At 52.0% G+C, this 16,677-nt stretch overlaps 2 protein-coding genes across 7 annotated transcripts in view; one reads left to right on the top strand and one right to left on the bottom strand.

Annotated features, from left to right (window-relative positions):
• CAMKK2 (calcium/calmodulin dependent protein kinase kinase 2) overlaps positions 1–4,668 on the top strand; it is a 64,416-nt gene extending 59,748 nt beyond the window's left edge. For 5 of the 6 annotated variants that reach the window (XM_032242148.1, XM_032242125.1, XM_032242104.1 and 2 more), the window contains one exon: positions 1,483–1,831. In XM_032242148.1, coding sequence (XP_032098039.1) covers positions 1,483–1,555 — 73 coding nt within the window. In that variant the 3' untranslated portion in view covers positions 1,556–1,831. Of the gene's footprint in view, positions 1–1,482 lie in introns of all 6 variants that reach the window. The other variant, XM_032242137.1, reaches the window with a different exon arrangement.
• Positions 4,669–8,797: 4,129 nt separating this feature from the next.
• P2RX4 (purinergic receptor P2X 4) overlaps positions 8,798–16,677 on the bottom strand; it is a 26,326-nt gene continuing 18,446 nt past the window's right edge. Inside the window, exons 6-12 of the mRNA XM_032242085.1 lie at positions 15,077–15,157; positions 14,827–14,968; positions 14,594–14,730; positions 10,330–10,423; positions 10,165–10,230; positions 9,780–9,875; positions 8,798–9,351 (exon numbers count right to left, since the gene is read on the bottom strand). Coding sequence (XP_032097976.1) covers positions 9,325–9,351; positions 9,780–9,875; positions 10,165–10,230; positions 10,330–10,423; positions 14,594–14,730; positions 14,827–14,968; positions 15,077–15,157 — 643 coding nt within the window. The 3' untranslated portion in view covers positions 8,798–9,324. The remainder of the gene's footprint in view (positions 9,352–9,779; positions 9,876–10,164; positions 10,231–10,329; positions 10,424–14,593; positions 14,731–14,826; positions 14,969–15,076; positions 15,158–16,677) is intronic.

Here is a 16,677-nt window from a genome sequence, read left to right as displayed (position 1 = left end):
CTTGCTCTGTCACCCAGGCTGGAGTGTAGTGGCATGATTTCGGCTCACTGCAACCTCTGCCTCCTAGACTCAAGTGATTCTCCTGCCTCAGCCTCCTGCATAGCCGGGATTACAGGTGCTCGCCACCATGCCTGGCTAATTTTTATATATTTTTTAGTAGAAACGGGGTTTCCCCATGTTGGCCAGACTGGTCTCGAACTCCTGACCTCAGGTGATCCGCCTGCCTCAGCCTCCCAGAGTGCTGGGATTACAGACATGAGCCACCGTGGCTGGCCCTATTTTCAATGAGATCAAAATTGCAAGACAGCAGCAGATGGAGATTGGCTCAAAGGGCTGTACCGCCCCTTCCTCCCCTCACCTGGGATCCCCTGCCCTCAGCCCCCAGCAGGTGGGATGCCTTGGTCTTGGGAGCTCACAGAGCTGATTCAGGCATTGGGGGTCTTGGACTGGAGGCCCCTCTGCCATCTACAATAAGACCCAGCCCCTACCCACAGGCAATGCAAGGGTGGAGACTGAAGGCCTAGCCTGATGTCTTGTTACAGTGCCTCCTCCCCGGGATCTTCCCCGCCTTTTTCATCAGAAACATAGCAAGCCAGACATGATGCTTTCTCTTCCCTTGTGTAAGGACAGGCTCCCGCCTGGACAGGAGACACAGATTGCTGTTGGGGAAGGACAGACAGTGACCCATGTGGCATGCCCAGTGGCCTCCCTAAGATCGGGGGAGCTGTGTGATGCTGGTGAGGGGATGGGCCCCTCCTTGGGGATTCCCCTCGTACCTGTCACACCATCCACGCTGTCACACCTCGCTGTCACACCTGCGGCTCTAGCCTGGGCTCTTCAGGGACACAGGGTCTCTCCTCCCCCGACTTCCAGGAAGGAAGGAGCCTCCTCTTCTGTCTGAGGGGGTCCTCCCCCAGGACTGGCTGTGGGAGGGCTGAGGCGGGAGGATCACTGGAGGAGTTGTCAGCAGCCCTTTCCTGAGGGCCAGCAGTGTGCCAGGCCGGGGGGAGGCCCTGATCACCCCCCCACACACATACACACAAGGAACTCAACAGCTGGTGACTGAGGACAGTGTCACAGTCCCTTCCCTGCTAGAGCTCATAACCTAGGTGGGGGTCGAGGTACCTAAAAACCTGGCATGACAGGCACCGTGGGGTGGGGTGGGGGCACGTTCTACTTGGGATTTGTGCAGTGATTCTTGGTGTTACATAGTTTTGCAACTGTTGTACAGCTCCTTGCTAATTTTGGCAGATGATGCTGGTCTTTCATTTACAGAGGGGTTGGCTGCAAAGTCTTCTTTGAAAAATGTATGTGAGCAAAGAAAAGGGGGAGAGGATCTCAAAGACTGGGTTATGTAGATCATGTTCCGGGGGTGTGCGAGGGCTCACTTGGGCAGGGGGGCCCAGATGTGCGAGCAGCTGGCTCAAGAGCCTCGCTGGCGTATCTTGGAGTCTTAACGTTGGTTTTCTGTTCGGTGAGCAGGAAGCAAGGCAGCGAAGACAACCTCCAGGGCACCGACCCGCCCCCCGTGGGGGAGGAGGAAGTGCTCTTGTGAAAGGCAGCCCCTGTGTGGAAAGTTGCGGGGCCCCTGCCCCCGGCTCCCCCGCACCCATGCATCCACCGCAGCTGGAGGAGGCGATGGAGTCCGAGTAGCTGCCTGGACCGCTCGACCTCGCATGCACGCCGCGTCGCCTCTGCGGGGCTGCTACACCCGCGTTTCCATAGCAGCATGTCCTACGGAAACCGAGCACGTGTGTAGAGCCTTGATCGTCATCTCTGGTTATTTGTTTCTTCCTTTGTTGTTTTAAAGGGGAAAAAAAAAAAAAAAAAAGGACTTGACTCCGTGACGTGGACCTTGGCCGCTGGCTGGCTGAACAGGCAGGTGTGAGGAGTTGCAGACCCAAACCCATGTGCATTTTGGGACAGTTGCTTTTTAAAACGTTTTTATGCCAAAAATCCTTCATTGTGATTTTCAGGACCGTGTCAGATAGACCAAGTGAGTGTGTGTGGGGTTTGACAACTGTGGGAAAGTGAGCAGAAAACTCCGACGGTCTGAGGCCATGGAGGTGGTTGCTGCATTTGAGAGGGAGTAGGCGGTTAGATGTGGCTCCTTGCGCAAACCCAAACCGTGGCACCTTCCAGAGTTGTGGACTCCAGGAGGCAGAGTGGGGCTGGCCCTCAGTAACTGCAGGGAGCTCTGATGCAACTTATTTCTAAGAAGGATTTTTAAATTTTTTTTATGGGTAGAATTGTAGTCAGGAAAACAGAAAGGGCTTGAAATTTAGTAAGTGCTTCTAGAAGGGGATTTTCCAAGCCTGGAAGGGTATTTGGCAGCTGTGGAGGGAAAAGTTTCTCCTGAAAGACTGAACGTGTTTCTTCATAACAGCCGCTGAAAGCAGGTTTCTGAGATAGTTGACCAAGCTCTGGTAAATCTCTTTGACAGCTTACAAAAACTTCAGGTGAAATCCTATGCTTCCATGTACATTACAAGGCTTACGATTAAACAAAAAATATTTTCAAGTCTCTAACTAAACTCTAGAGCACAGTAGTTCAGAAATGATTTAGAGCTTCCAGGATCTAGTTCACGGCTCAGGCATGTGATCAGTTAGAGCCGATGAAACCTATGCCTGTCTGTATATATTAGCAGCTTAGCTAGTTCATAAACTGTGTATTCTAGAGACCGCTAAGGTTTTGTTTTCATTTTAAGTCCTAGCTGATTGTTGTGGTCAATGAAATACCCAGTTTCTGGAGGGCCAGTTGGGAAATGCTTTCACTGGACTGACACACAAGTGATCCTCCTGAGGATCTGAGCTTCCCTAGACTCCATACAGTAACCTTGGCACCCTTTTAGAGAAGACGGTTAAAACCCACAGCACTCCTCAGGGCATGAGGAAACCAGGGCTGGGCACGGGAAGTTCCCCTTTGTAGCTAAAAGTCCAGAAAGGCAGGGTTCATCTTTTTGACTTCCAATTAATATTGGGAAGTTTGGTTGAGGTTCCAGTGTGACTCCTTTCAGAGCTACGGGTGGGGGAGGGTGAAACTGAGGGGGAGGAAAGCTGGAAAGACTCCGCCCTGGGAGATTCCCAGCTCTGCTTTCCAGCGCTTGGCAGAATCTGAGTTGGGGAAAGACCGTACCAGGAAGTGGGTTCGGAAGACTTTGCTTCCCCGTTGTTTCCACCTGATCAGCCCTGGTGTGAGGACTTCTCAGACGAAGGCAAGGCCTTATACCCCTGCCCAGCCGGTTCATAGAGCTCTGGGTATTCTTGGCTTCCATAGATCCTAACTAAGCTCTTGACTGTAGTTTAGCCAGACTTTTCTTGTTATCTTATAAGCAGTTCAGAATTAGGGAATGCTGGCTTTGAAGAGCAAAGGACAGGTCGTCTAGAGAGTGTCATCTGGCCTGCTTGCTGGGTCTTTTGTCATCCAGCACTTCCTCTTGCACTTCTTCTTTACATTTATGGGAAAGGACTCAATGGCCCCAGCCCCCCTGGCACTAGATGGGGCTTGGCTAGTTTGCAATAAGCACCTTGCAGAGGTTAAAGCCATCAGGTCCCTAGTCCGAGGCCCAGCCTGCCTGTGGGCTCTGGCCTGGCCTGGTGGCTGGCCCAGGGGGCGGCAGCGCTCAGAGCTTCTGCAGGGCTTCTCTTGTTTACACAGCTGCATCCGACAATGCCATTTCTCCCCACCATGGAAATTTCCATCTAAGATTTCTTCCGGGGAATGCCAGCAATCAGGCAGCACCCAGCTGTTGGGGCAGTGGGGTGGGAGAGGCCCACATTGATGACTTTTTTTTTTTATACGAAGAAACACCAAAGAAAGCTGTGGAAAGGACCTGTCCCACCTGAAAAGGATAAGCCAAGATGGCTGTAAACACAAAGCATTTGAGCTACACTCTCTCTCGGAGCACACTGATTTTTCAAATGCCAGCTCTGTCGGGAAAGGAGGCGCTGTTATGAGCAGCTCTTCCAGTGGGCACAGAGGACGCCCATCATTTCCTCCATTGCTGGCTCATCTGTGGGACCAATCTGGTGTAAGCAACCTGTGGCCTGCACCTGTGGCCTCGAAGGAAGCACAAACCATCCACTTTCCATTTCCTCGGCCCTTTTCCACCGCCCCCTTCCATGCCACCAGTTGCCAGTGGCTCCCAGAAAGCCTTATCGAGCCCCTTGTTGACACTTGGGGCTGCAGAGGCCTCTCCCCACTGGTCTGGCCTTTCCCGAGAGGCAGGGCTCCCATCCTCGGCCTTTCTGGAACAAGATGCCTGTGCAGGTGGATACACAGGCCTGGTTTGTTGCTGTCACTCGTCTTCCAGTGGGGAGCTTCCAGTGGGGAGCTTCACGTTGCCGAGTGGAAGAATCATGACCTCCACTTGCTTCCAAGGTGCTAGGGAAGTTTCAGGGTATGCTGGTTCCCCGCTCCAGCTGGAGGCCGAGTTTCTGGGGACTGCCAACTTTTCTACTCTATGATTGATTCAACGCCCGATGCTTCTGTTTGTTTCCTAACCCTTTCTACTATGCATTTTCCTTTTATCAGGTGTGCAGAGTTAAATACTGTGTATTTATCACTAAAAAGTACATGAACTTAAGAGAAAAATAAGCCCTTGGTGTTTTTCCACAGATGTTTAAGCTTCTCTGTAAAGTTGAAATAAATAGCAAAATGGTGCAAAGCCGGGGCCTGTTTGGGATGTTTGTGTTGGTGGTTGCGTTTGTGTTGGTGGTTGTGTACTCAGGCTGTCTGTCCTGATGTGTGTATTCCTGCCTCAGGCTGACAGCAGGGTCAGATGCCCAAGTCAAAGCTACTATATTTGGCAAATCTCGAATTGACAGCATGTCCTAGGACCTCGCTACTCAGTGTGTGGGCTAGAAATGCAGCTGCCAGCCGGGCGCGGTGGCTCACGCCTGTAATCCCAGCACTTTGGGAGGCCGAGGCAGGCGGATCACCTGAGATCGGGAGTTTGAGACCAGCCTGACCAACATGGAGAAAACCCGTCTCTACTAAAAATACAAAAAATTACCCAGGCATGGTGGTGCATGCCTGTAATCCCAGCTATTCAGGAGGCTGAGGCAGGAGAATTGCTTGAACGCGGGAGGTGGAGGTTGTGGTGAGCTGAGATCACACCACTGCACTCCAGCCTGGGCAACAAGAGCAAAACTCCATCTCAAAAAAATAAATATAAAAAAGAAGTGCAGGAGGCAGCCATGACTGTAGCTCAAGCCTGCAATCCCAGCACTTTGGGAGGCCAAGGTGGGTGGATCATGAGGTCAGGAGTTCAAGACCAGACTGACCAACATGGTGAAACCCTGTCTCTACTAAAAAATACAAAAATTAGCTGGGCATGGTGGCTCGTGCCTGTAATCCCAGCTACTTGGGAGGCTGAGGTAGGAGAATTGCTTGAACTGGACCCGGGAGGCGGACGTTGCAGTTACCCGAGATCGCGCCACTGCACTCCAGCCTGGGCTACAGAGCGAGACTCCATCTCAAAAAAAATTTTAATCGAGTGTGGTGGTGCATGCCTGTGGTCCCAGCTACTCGGGAGGCTGAGGTGGGAGGGATTGTATGAGCCCTGGAGGTCAAGGCTGCAGTGAGCCGTGATCATGCCACTGCATATCAGCCTGGGCAACAGAGCAAGACCCTGTCCCAAAGATTAAAGAAATGCAGATGCCCAGGCTTGGCTTAAACCTGCTCCATAGGTGAGTCATCTGCATGCTGAAGTTTGAGCAGCACTGCTCTTGCAGGCAGGTAATTGCAAGATTCTGGTGGAGGCCAGACAGGTGCGTAGCCCCCGAGCGGTCTCAGTCACACTGAGCTATGGCCTGCCATGCCACATGAGGCTTTGCCCCATGAGGTAGGCATTAGCCACTTTTATGGATCATCATCTGTAAGGCGAGACTCCAAAAAGTCAGTCATCCAAGGGTTAGAATTTGCCAGCAAAACCCTTCTGGTTTTTTTCTTTTTCTTTTTTGAGACAGGGTCTCGTTCTGTCATCCAGGCTGGAGTGCAGTGGCAGTCTTGGCTCACTCCAGCCTCCACCTCTCAGGCTTAAGTGATCCATCCATCTTAGCCTCCAAAGTAGCTGGGACCACAGGGGCCTGCTGCCACACTCAGATAGTTTTTTAATTTTTTTTTTTTTTAGACAGAGTCTTGCTCTGTCACCCAGGCATTGCTTTCCTGGCTTTGAACCTCATTTTTCCGTTATCAAGGGGCAGCAGATGAAGTCTGAGATTCCTGTCCATTTCTGCAGAAATACGACATTGAAATCCTGGCCTTTAAGGGTCGGGAGCAGGGGGTTCCTGTTAAAGCTCTCATGAATCTGACAAAAGTGACAGGAAGTGCATGCAGGTGCATCACCATGCAGCAGCGCTTTAGGCATTTCTGGACTCCTGGAATCCCATCCCCAGATATGAGGCTGAAGGTCGGCTACTTAGGAGGCGGCCACCAGGGGGCCCCAATGAGTAGGGGGTGGCACAGCTGAATGCAAGGTAACTCCGGTGAGTAGATGAGCGGTGACCCCCACAGCCATCCCTCACCCCAACACTGGCTTGCTTTCACATTTTTATTTTATAAAAGAGGAGGCTAAACAACATCTCTCCCATCTCAGAAGATAGCCAGTGACGATCACTGCTTAACCAGCAAGATCATACACACCCATTGCCTTAAGTCTGTTTTGTGCTGCTGTAACAGAGGACCTAAGACTGGGTAATTTGTAAAGAACAAAAATTGATTTCTCACACTTCTGGAGGGCAGGAAGTTCAAGAGGAAGGTGCCGGCTGGTTTGGTATCTGGTGAGGGCTGCTTTTTGCTTCCAAGAGGGTGCCTTGATGCTGCATCCTTTGGAGGGAAGAACATTTGTCCTTGCACGGCAGAAGGTGGCAGGGCAAAGAGTGGATGCACTCCCTCTATAGCCCTCCTAGAGGGCACTGGCCCCATTCATGAGTGCAGCGCAGTCCTGACTCAGTCACCGCCCCAAGGCTTCTCACCTCCCAACACTGTTGCATTGGGGATTCAGTTCCCAACATGTGAATTTCAGCAGACATATTCAGACCCTATCACCACTTCTAAACATTTCAGCTCCATTTGACCCTTGAGCCCAAGCAAGCACTTTTTATTTTTAGTTTTTCAGACAGGGTCTCACTGTGGTGCCCAGGCTGGAGTGCAGTGGCACTGCCGTAGCTCACTGCAGCCTCAACCTCCTGGGCTCAAGTGATCCTCCAGCCTCAGCCACCCAAGTAGCTGGAACTACAGAGGTACACCACCACATCGGCTAATCTAATTTTTTGTAGAGATAGGGTCTCACCATGTTGACCGGGCTGGTCTTGAATGCCTATGCTTAAGTGATTCACCTTGGCTTCCCAGAGTGCTGGGATCACCGGTAATAAGCATTTTTTTAAAAGGCAGCACGAACCAGAGCTTCATTAAAGGGGAGTTGGTAAACCTTTTTTTTTTTTTTCTAAAAGCAAGAAAAGCCCAGCTCGGTAATTTATCCAGCAGAAGCAGAGTATTTCTAAAATAATAGTTCCCCTCAGTAGTACTTGGAAGTGAATTCATGGCAGAGGTGAAGGGCAAACTGCTTCCTCTAGGGGGATTCTAAATACCTGATGCAGAATTCAGCAGATGTGTGGCTGGGCACAGTGGCTCATGCCTGTAAGCCTAGTACTTTAGGAGGCTGAGGTGGGAGGATCACAAGGTCAGGGGTTTGAGACCAGCCTGGCCAACATGGTGAAACCCCGTCTCTACTAAAAATACAAAATTAGATGGCTGTGGTGGCATGCTCCTGTAATCCCAGCTACTTGAGAGGCTGAGGCAGGAGAATTGCTCAAACCCCGGAGGTGGAGGTTGCAGTGAACCAAGATCGCACCACTGCACTCCAGCCTGGGCGACAAAGCAAGACTCTGTCTCAAACAAACAATAATAAACCAAAACAGCACCAATTCAGTTGGTGTGAAGTTGTACCTGGAAACAGCTTCATGAACGTTTCAAACCTGTACAGAGCTAGGTGTGCGTGCTGCTGCTTTTAATTGGAAACTTTTGGGAAGCAAACAGGGAGGGTAGAGGAAGCCACTTCCATGCTACCAAAAATTGCATTACCTGTAGCACAGAATTGTAATTTTATGTCAAAATTGAAGCACAGGTAAGATGTCACTAGAGAAAAAGCATCATGTGAACTATATATAAGAAGACAAGCTAATGACAGAAATTACTAGGCTTTAAAAAGTAGGCAGCCGGGCGCAGTGGCTTATGCCTGTAATCCCAGCACTATGGGAGGCTGAGGCGGGAGGACTGCTTGAGCCCAGGAGGTGGAGGCTGCAGTGAGCCTTGATCATGCCACTGCACTCCAGGCTGGGAATAAAAAGTAAATAGGCTGGGCATGGTGGCTCACGCCTGTACTCCCAGCACTTTGGGAAGCTGAGGCGGGAGGATCATTTGAGGTCAGGAGTTCGAGACCAGCCTGGCCAACATGGTGAAACCCTGTCTCTACTAAAAATACAAAAATTAGCTGGGTGTGGTGGCGCACCTGTAGTCCCAGCTGCTTGGAAGGCTGAGGCAGGAGAATCGCTTAAACCCAGGAGGCAGAGGTTACAGTGTAGAGATCACACCACTGCACTCCAGCCTGGGTGACAGAGCGAGACTCTGCCACAAAAATAAATAAAGAAGTAGGGGGAAATGTGCATAAGCTCCAGAAACAGACTGTTCCATGGACCTTTTCTGAGCACAGTGGGCTGGACAAGTGGATTTACTTGTCATCGTAAAAGGGTAGGAAGGAAAGTTCTAGCACATGCTATGAGACAACAGACAGGGATTAAGAAAATCATGTTTTAATGTCTGGTCCTCCACCACCTCCGCACAGCGCTTTCTGAGGAGTAATGCCCGCTCTGCGTCCTGACTGCAGGGAATGTCAGGGGCAGCCTTGTAGCCCAGGCCTGCTGTAGGTCTAGTGACAGCAACCAGGTGGCCTCCTCTGCCGCATAAAGTGCTTGCACAGAGCCACGGTGCCTCAGAGGACTGGGCCTGTTCTGCAGGGAGCTGGAGACGGGAGGCTTCTGAGCAAAGCCAGCTCCTGCCCAGAAAGCCACAGCAGTGCCACTGCCTCGGGCCAGCACTCACCCATAACCCCAGGCTGCAGGAACCACAGAGTTGACCCAGCCAAGAACAGACCTGGGAGCTACTGGGCTGCGTGGGCAAACAGATCCTGCGCACGACACACAGGAGCTGTGGGCAACCCTGAGTACTTGTGGAGCGCAGACTCAATCAGATTCCAGAACTTTCTCTGGGGTGATGTGACAGCCATTTCTCCCTCCTCCTCTCTGTTCTTTGATGGGGTAGGCATCACTGGTCCAACTCACCAGCAAGGCCCTGCCAAGAAGGACACAAGTGGATCGAGGTACACCCGGCACACCCTGCTCCCCGGGACCCCTTGCGGCAGGCGGGAGTAAGGGGCGCTCCCTGGACTTCACCCCTAGGGGTTCTCAAGTTGGTCCAAGGCCTGGAACCCACCTTCCTGTTATGCAAAGTGAATTTAAGTAGCGTGTGCCCCAGGCTTTCTCAGGGCATCCATTATCAGAACCAACTTGAGATGTTGCTGGCTTGAAAGAGTCAATGCAGCACAGGGGACTAGGGATGGAGCAGCTGCTGAGACTGGCAGGACTGCCCGGGCTAACAGGGTGACACTGTGCCAAACCTGTGCCAGCCTCTGCAGAAGGGCCTCCCCAGACGGTCCCCATGCCCATGGCTTCCGCACCCCGGAGACAGGACGCCGCCGCTGGCGGGGCAGGAGGGCCTACCTGCTCGTAATCTTCCACACACTTATATTTCTTCTCCCGATAGTACAACCTTTTCTTCATGCAGTGGAGGACTATGACGTCACACAGCACGGTCGCCTGAGTTGAGCACAGGGTGAGAGTGAGCGGGAGGCTTGCAGCCCCTTTCATTCTGCACGTGCCCCTTCCCACGGAGCCTGGAATCTTTGCCGGAATAGAAAGGCACCCCTGTCTCTCGGGAGAAGGCTGGGACCTGAGGGGCATGGTCTTGGCCAAGGGAATGCAGAGGAGGGCTGGGGGCAGAGGGAAAGAAGTCTAGAAACAGGTCTGAGGTCCGGGTCCCAGGGCCAGGACTCAGCCCAGGGTCTTACCTCACCGTGAGAGTGAAGGCAGGGACTAAACCACTCACCATGCCCAGCAGTGCCAGGCCAGAGCCAATGTTGATCATGGTGGGGATGACGTCAAATTTCCCTGCCTGCAAAGACACAGAAAAAGACACGTGTTTCCGCGGGGTCAGGGAGAGGCCCCTTGCCCCTTGGGGGAGTGACAGAGGGGAGCCAGTGGCGCGAGCTACCTTCCCAAACACGATAATGTCGAAGCGGATGCCGTAGGCCTTGATGAGTGTGCGCTGCTCATTGCCAGCCAGGTCTTTGTAGTACTTGGCAAACCTGAGAGGAAGGAGGATGGATTGGCGGGTTGGCGGGGATGGCTGGGGCAGGGAGACGGCCAGGGCGGGACCTCAGGCCCCAGGAGAGGATGTTAGAGCAGAGCAGGTACAGGCGGACGGTCCACTTTGCCGGCTGAACAGATGAGCGGCTCGGGGCTTCTGTCCTGGCTCAGGTGGGCTGTGCAGGGGGATGCGGGGCCCACGGGGTGCAGGGGCACAGGAAGGCCTCCTCCTCCAGCACCACCATCCCCTACTGCACCCGAACCGTTTGCTCTCAACATCCTACCTGCCTCCCTTAAGAGACCCTGATGTCTAACATCTAGCAGTAAGAATGTGGCAGCAGCACTGCAGGAAGGGACTGGGCCAGCCCCCAAACACAGCACCAGTGCAGAATCAAGAAACACTGGTTCTGTGCACGCAGTCTTCAAGAACAACAACAAAAAGAACCACTGATCCATCAAACAGATAAAGAGATGAACAAAACGTAATCTGGCCACACAACAGAATATGATTTGCCCATAAAGAGATGAAATACTGACACAGGCTACAACACGGATGAACCTGGATGAACCTGGAAAGCATCCGGCTGAGGGGAAGGAGCCAGGCACAGAAGGACACGCAGGGCATGATTCTCTTTATATGAAATGCCCAGAAGAGGCACATCCGCAGGGACAGGAAGTAGACTGCTGTTGCCGGGGGCCAGGGGATGACAGAGGGTGCAGAGGCTCTTCTTGAGACGACGGAATGTTCTAAAATGGACTGTGGTGAAGATTGCACTTATCTGTGAAGATGGTGAAAACTATGAATTCTATACTTTGAATGGGTGAATGGTATGACATGTGAATTGCATCTCAATAAGACCATTTAAAAACACATGGCCGGGCGTGATGGCTCATGCCGGTAATTCCAGCACTTTGGGAGGCCGAGGTGGGTGGATCACTTGAGGTCGGGTGTTTGAGATCACCCTGGCAAACATAGTGAAACCCCATCTCTACTAAAAATAAAAAAAATTAGCTGGGCGTGGTGGCGTGTGCCTGTAATCCCAGCTACTCAGGGGGCTGAGGCAGGCAGAATTACTTGAACCCTGGAGGTGGAGGTTGCGGTGAGCTGAGATCGCACCACTGCACTCCAGCCTGGGCAACAGAGCAACACACTGCCTTTGATTTAAAAAAAAAAAAAAAAAAAAAAAAAAAAAAAAAAAAAAGCCCGGCGCGGGGGTGAGGGAAGGTGTTCTCTTTCCGGGTCCAAACGGGGCGCAGTTTTAAGGGCAAGAAATTCTCAGCACCATGCCCCACTCCCATCTCTCTCCATCTGGGAGATGTAACGGTTTATGCTTAAATTTCAGGGGCACGGGAAGAAACTAAGAGTCAATCACTCCAGCAGAAGTTCTAAGGAACTCCTTTCATTGGCCTGGGGTCTTAGAGAAGGTGGGGGTTCCTCCCAGGTGAAAAGTCCCCTTCTTCCACATCCCTTGGGACTCCATGTTTGGATCCCCTTCCACGAACACTCCCTTCGTAGAAGCCATCTTTCTCTCTCCTGGATTTTCCCTCTGGAGTCCCCTTCCACACTCTTTCGTGGAAGCCTGTCTTCCCCTCCTAAACTCCATCTCTCTCTGTATTCCCTTCCACTCAGTGCGGAAGCTGCTTTCCTCTCCTGGATTCCATCTTTCTGGATTCTCTCACTCAGTGTGAGAGCGGCTTTTCTTTCTCTCACTCAAGGTGAGAGCTGTTTCTCTCTCTCCTTTTTCTCTCTCTGCTCTAAATAAATCACTTTCTACAAACACCTTTGTGTCTGGCATTTGCTGCGCACTGCGCCATGGTCCCCTCTCATTCTTGAGAGGGCAGGAGACCAAGAACCTGGAGAAACATCCTCTCAGGGGAGCTGAGGGCACCCTGAACCCCGGAACTCCAATATTACATGGCTCGTGCCTGTAATCCCAGTACTTTGGGAGGCCGAGTGCGCGAATCACTAGGTCAAGTGTTCAAGAGCATCCTGGCCAACATGGTGAAACCCTGTCTCTACTAAAAATTAGCTGGGCGTGGTGGCACTTGAGCCACTGCACTCCAGCCTGGGCGACAAAGCAAGACACTACCTTAAAAAACAATAACAACAATAATAAAAATACACTCACACACACACACACACACACACACACACACACACACACACAGAGCGAGAGGGCGAGCGCATGCGCACGGGGATGGATGGTTGGCGGAGGACCATCAAGACATACATCTGCTGCCGCATGTTCTCCGGGTATCCACCAGGAGCCTAGGCCCGCACCCTAGGTCCATGCTGTATCTGGCCCACAACTTCCATGTCATGGGTCGGGGAGGCTCAGGCAGGGCCTGATGCTGGCCGAGGTTGGGGGATAGGTGTCCTGAGGTCTCTCTGTTCTAGGGCTCTGACCCAAGTTTAAGGATTCCACAAGAAGTGTGTGACAGTAGAGATGGAACAACACAAATCTAACTGCTAGAAAAAAATTCAAACATCTGCCTTACTCAGTGAGCTGGATGGTGCAAAAGGACAGCAGATCCCACAATTTCAGAGGTCTTGGGATCCCGTACAGGTTGGATTCCATACGTCACCGCTAGAGGGAGATAAATGCAGCCCAAAAGCAAGGCTGAATGCCTGGGATGGTCCCTGGGGGCATTTTTTTTTTTTTTTCCTGAGACGGACACTTGCTCTGTCACCCGAGCTGGAGTGCAGCAGTGGTGCGATCTCGGCTCACTTCAACCTCCACCTCCAGGGCTCAAGCAATTCTCCTGCCTCCACCTCCCAGGTAGCTGGGATTACAGGCATGTACCACCATGCCTGGCTAATTTGTTTTATTTTTAGTAGAGATAGGGTTTCTCCATGTTGGCCAGGCTGGTCTGGAACTCCTGACCTCAGGTGATCCACCTGCCTTGGTCTCCCAAAGTGCTGGGATTACAGGCATGAGCTACCATACCCGACCTAAGTTTTGTATTTTTTTTAGTAGAGATGGGATTTCGCCATGTTGGCCAGGCTGGTCTTGAACTCCTGACCTCAAGTGATCTGCCCGCCTTGGCCTCCCAAAGTGCTAGGATTACAGGCGTGAGTCACTGCACCTGGTCTGGAGAGCCTCTTTTTAAGGGGTGTGAAAAATGCAACAAAGCGTACATAGAAATGTACCTGGTTACGGCTTCTGCTGCCTCAAGGAAGTGGCAATAAGGCCCTGCTAGGAGATCATCAGCTGTAGTAGGTTGAACAGTGTGTCTCTCAAATTCACATCTACCTGAAGCCTGGGAGTGCGACCTTATTTGGAAATAGGGTATCTGAAGATGTAATTTGTTAAGGTGAGGCCACACTAGATAGAGTGGGCCCTAAATCCAATGACTGACGTTCTTACAAGAAGAGAAGACACAGAGACACACGCAGGGCAGAAGGCCCCGTGGCTGCAGAGGCAGAGACTAGAGTGATGCGTCTACAAGCCAAGGAACACTGTGGGCTCCCAGGAGCCCCGAGAGACAAGGAAGGACTCTCCCTAGAGCCTTCAGAGCCAGCATGGCCCTGCTGACGCCGGGATTTCAGGTTTCAGCCTCTAGAACTGTGAGAGAACCAAGTCCTGTGGTTACAAGCCACTGTTTGTGGGACTCAGTTACAGCAACCCCAGGACACTGAGACGCCACTGTTTGTGGGACTCAGTTACAGCAACCCCAGGACACTGAGACGCCAGCATTTGCAGCAGGGAATCCAGCAAAGGCCTTTCAGGGCCTCAAACCTTTGTCCCCTGCACTCTAGCGCTTCTGGGCAGGCTCAACCTTTGAGAAGCCAAATCCTGGGCCAGGCCCCAGAGGCCTTTGGACTGGAGGATCCCGAGACCATCCACTCCTCGAGACAGTGAGTGGAGGTCACGGCTGAGGCTGGCGCTGGAAAGCTCAAGCCCCAGCCCCTCCTGGCTGCTCAAAGAACCATCTCACTATGTTTCTTGTGGCAGGAAAGGGCAAGGAGGGCTCTTGGGAGCCGGATGGCCCTGGAGCAGGGCACTTTCCTGGCATGGCCTCCCTGCTGCCTTGGATGGGGGACCAGCAGCCTGCCCTTGGGGTGCTGCCTGAGTGCTGGTCTTCAGCAGGCATGGGTGCGCCCACTGGCGCATACCCAGCCACCAGCACCCCCAGAACACAAGTGAGGGGATCAAGCTCACGCCCACCTGAAATTGTAGCCAGGAGACACGTTGTGGTCAATGTCCCGTGTATCCAGGCGGCGGAAGGAATACCTGGGCAAGCAGAGGGAGGCGGCTCTGTCCAGGTTGCAGTCCCAGTTGACCTGGATGCCCATGATGCCTCCCTGGGGGTAAGCAGCAGAGACACGGCAAGGCTTTCCTCAGCGCCTGGCACGAGACACGATCAGAGCTGGGTCAGGAGAGCCAGGGCCCACACCCACCTCCACGGCCATGTCCTGGAAGCTGTGTCCTGCGTTCTCCACTATTTTGCCAAGGCGGAATATGGGGCAGAAGGGATCTGTTTTAGCGTCATAAGTGCACGACTTGAGGTAGGCAGTGGTGATGTTGGGAAGGATATTCCTCCTGAAGTCGAGAGGAAGCAGAAAATCAGAGCCGTGAACGCCTCAGAGAGAGAGGAGCCGGAAGTTTCCCCCAGACCCTGGTGAACTCACACACCTGGCTGCCACTTACTTGCTGAAATTAAATTTGGGATACCAGATGTTGTTCTTAACCAAAAGAGTGAAGTTTTCTGCAGCCTTTAAAAAAGCAGGTCTGAAAAACAGTAACATTACTGTTAATTAAACACATATATACAGATATACTCACATAGCCATTAGATATAATATATACATGTGTAAATGTGTAGTGTGTGTGTGTGTATCTCTCTATCTATCTATCTGTCTATCTATATATTTTTTTGAGATGGAGTCTCATTTCTGTCACCTAGGCTTGAGTGCAGTGGCGTGATCTTGGCTTACTGCAACCTCTGTCTTTTGGGTTCAAGCAGTTCTCCTGCCTCAGCCTCCCATGTAGTTGGGACTACAGGCATGTGCCACTAAGTCTGGTTAACTATTTTTCGTATTTTTAGTGGAGATGGGGTTTCACTATGTTGGTCAGTCTGGTCTCCAACTCCCAGCCTCAACTGATCCACCCGCCTTGGCCTCCCAAAGTGCTGGGATGACAGCCCTGAGCCACCGCGCCCGGCCTACATATATTTTTGAGACACACTCTTGCTCTGTTGCCCAGGCTGGAGTACAGTTCCATGAACACAGGTTCTTGCAGCGTCAACCTCCCAGGCTCAAAGGATTCTCAGCCTTTCAAGTAGCTGGAACTATAGGCAGGCATGCATCACCATGCCTGGCTCATTAAAATAATTTTTTTGTAGAGACGAGGTCTTGCTACATTGCTCAGGCTGGTCTGGAACTCCTGACCTCAAGCAATCCTCCTGCCTCCGCCTTCCTGTGCTGGACTACAGGAGTGAGCCACCATGTCTGGCCCCTACGTAATATTTTTAAAAACATATACACACATCTTACAATGTCATTTTGTCAAAAAGATGCACCACCCCTAGCATTATCTACCCCCTTCTGCATACACACTGCGTTAAGAAAAGAGACTGAGCCAAGCCTTCCAGGTTCTTCCACTCAAAGAAGGGCAGAGCCTGTCCTCAAGGCAGGGAGAACTGAATCAAGCTAACCAGCGAGGGGATGCACGGCCTCACTGGAAATCAGTCCTCCCAGGCCTCAGGGCCTCAGGCGTTCTCCAGGAGAAGAACAAAGGCTGGGCAGGTCCGGTTTTACAAGTCAAAGCCATGGTAAATTTGCCTACAGGCTGGATTCTGACCTGTCTGCAAAGTGCATAAAGCACCTGCCAGCAGGTGTGCCAGCCCCTTCTCAGAAGTGCCACGTCAGCTCCTGGCTGACAATACTAGTTGAATCTGTCCCCAAGGGGCCTCCATTTCTTTGGTGAATTTCTCCTGGAGAATCTGGCACTGTAGGACTGACCACTTCTGTGGGGGATGCTCCCCTCATCCAGGTGGGATCTTTGGAATGACATTGACAGTCTTCCCAGACCTGAGACAGGAGCAAGGCCAGTGACAGAGCCACACTCTAAGGAAAGCTGAGCCTGTCACCGCTGCTGTCAGAGAAAGGCCGAGACCAAGGGGCTTCTCTCCGGTTTTTTTTTTTTTTTTTTTTTTTTTTTTGAGACGGAGTCTCGCTCCCATTGCCCAGGCTAGAGTGCAATGGCGTGATCTTGGCTCACTGAAACCTCCACTTTCCAGGTTTAAGCTT

Source organism: Sapajus apella, unplaced genomic scaffold (genome assembly GCF_009761245.1).
Source record: "Sapajus apella isolate SASKATOON/1434 unplaced genomic scaffold, GSC_monkey_1.0 scaffold2, whole genome shotgun sequence".
In the NCBI taxonomy this organism is placed as follows: domain Eukaryota; kingdom Metazoa; phylum Chordata; class Mammalia; order Primates; family Cebidae; genus Sapajus; species Sapajus apella.
Note: the sequence above shows the minus strand (reverse complement) of the source record. Positions and strands in the feature narration are given on the sequence as shown.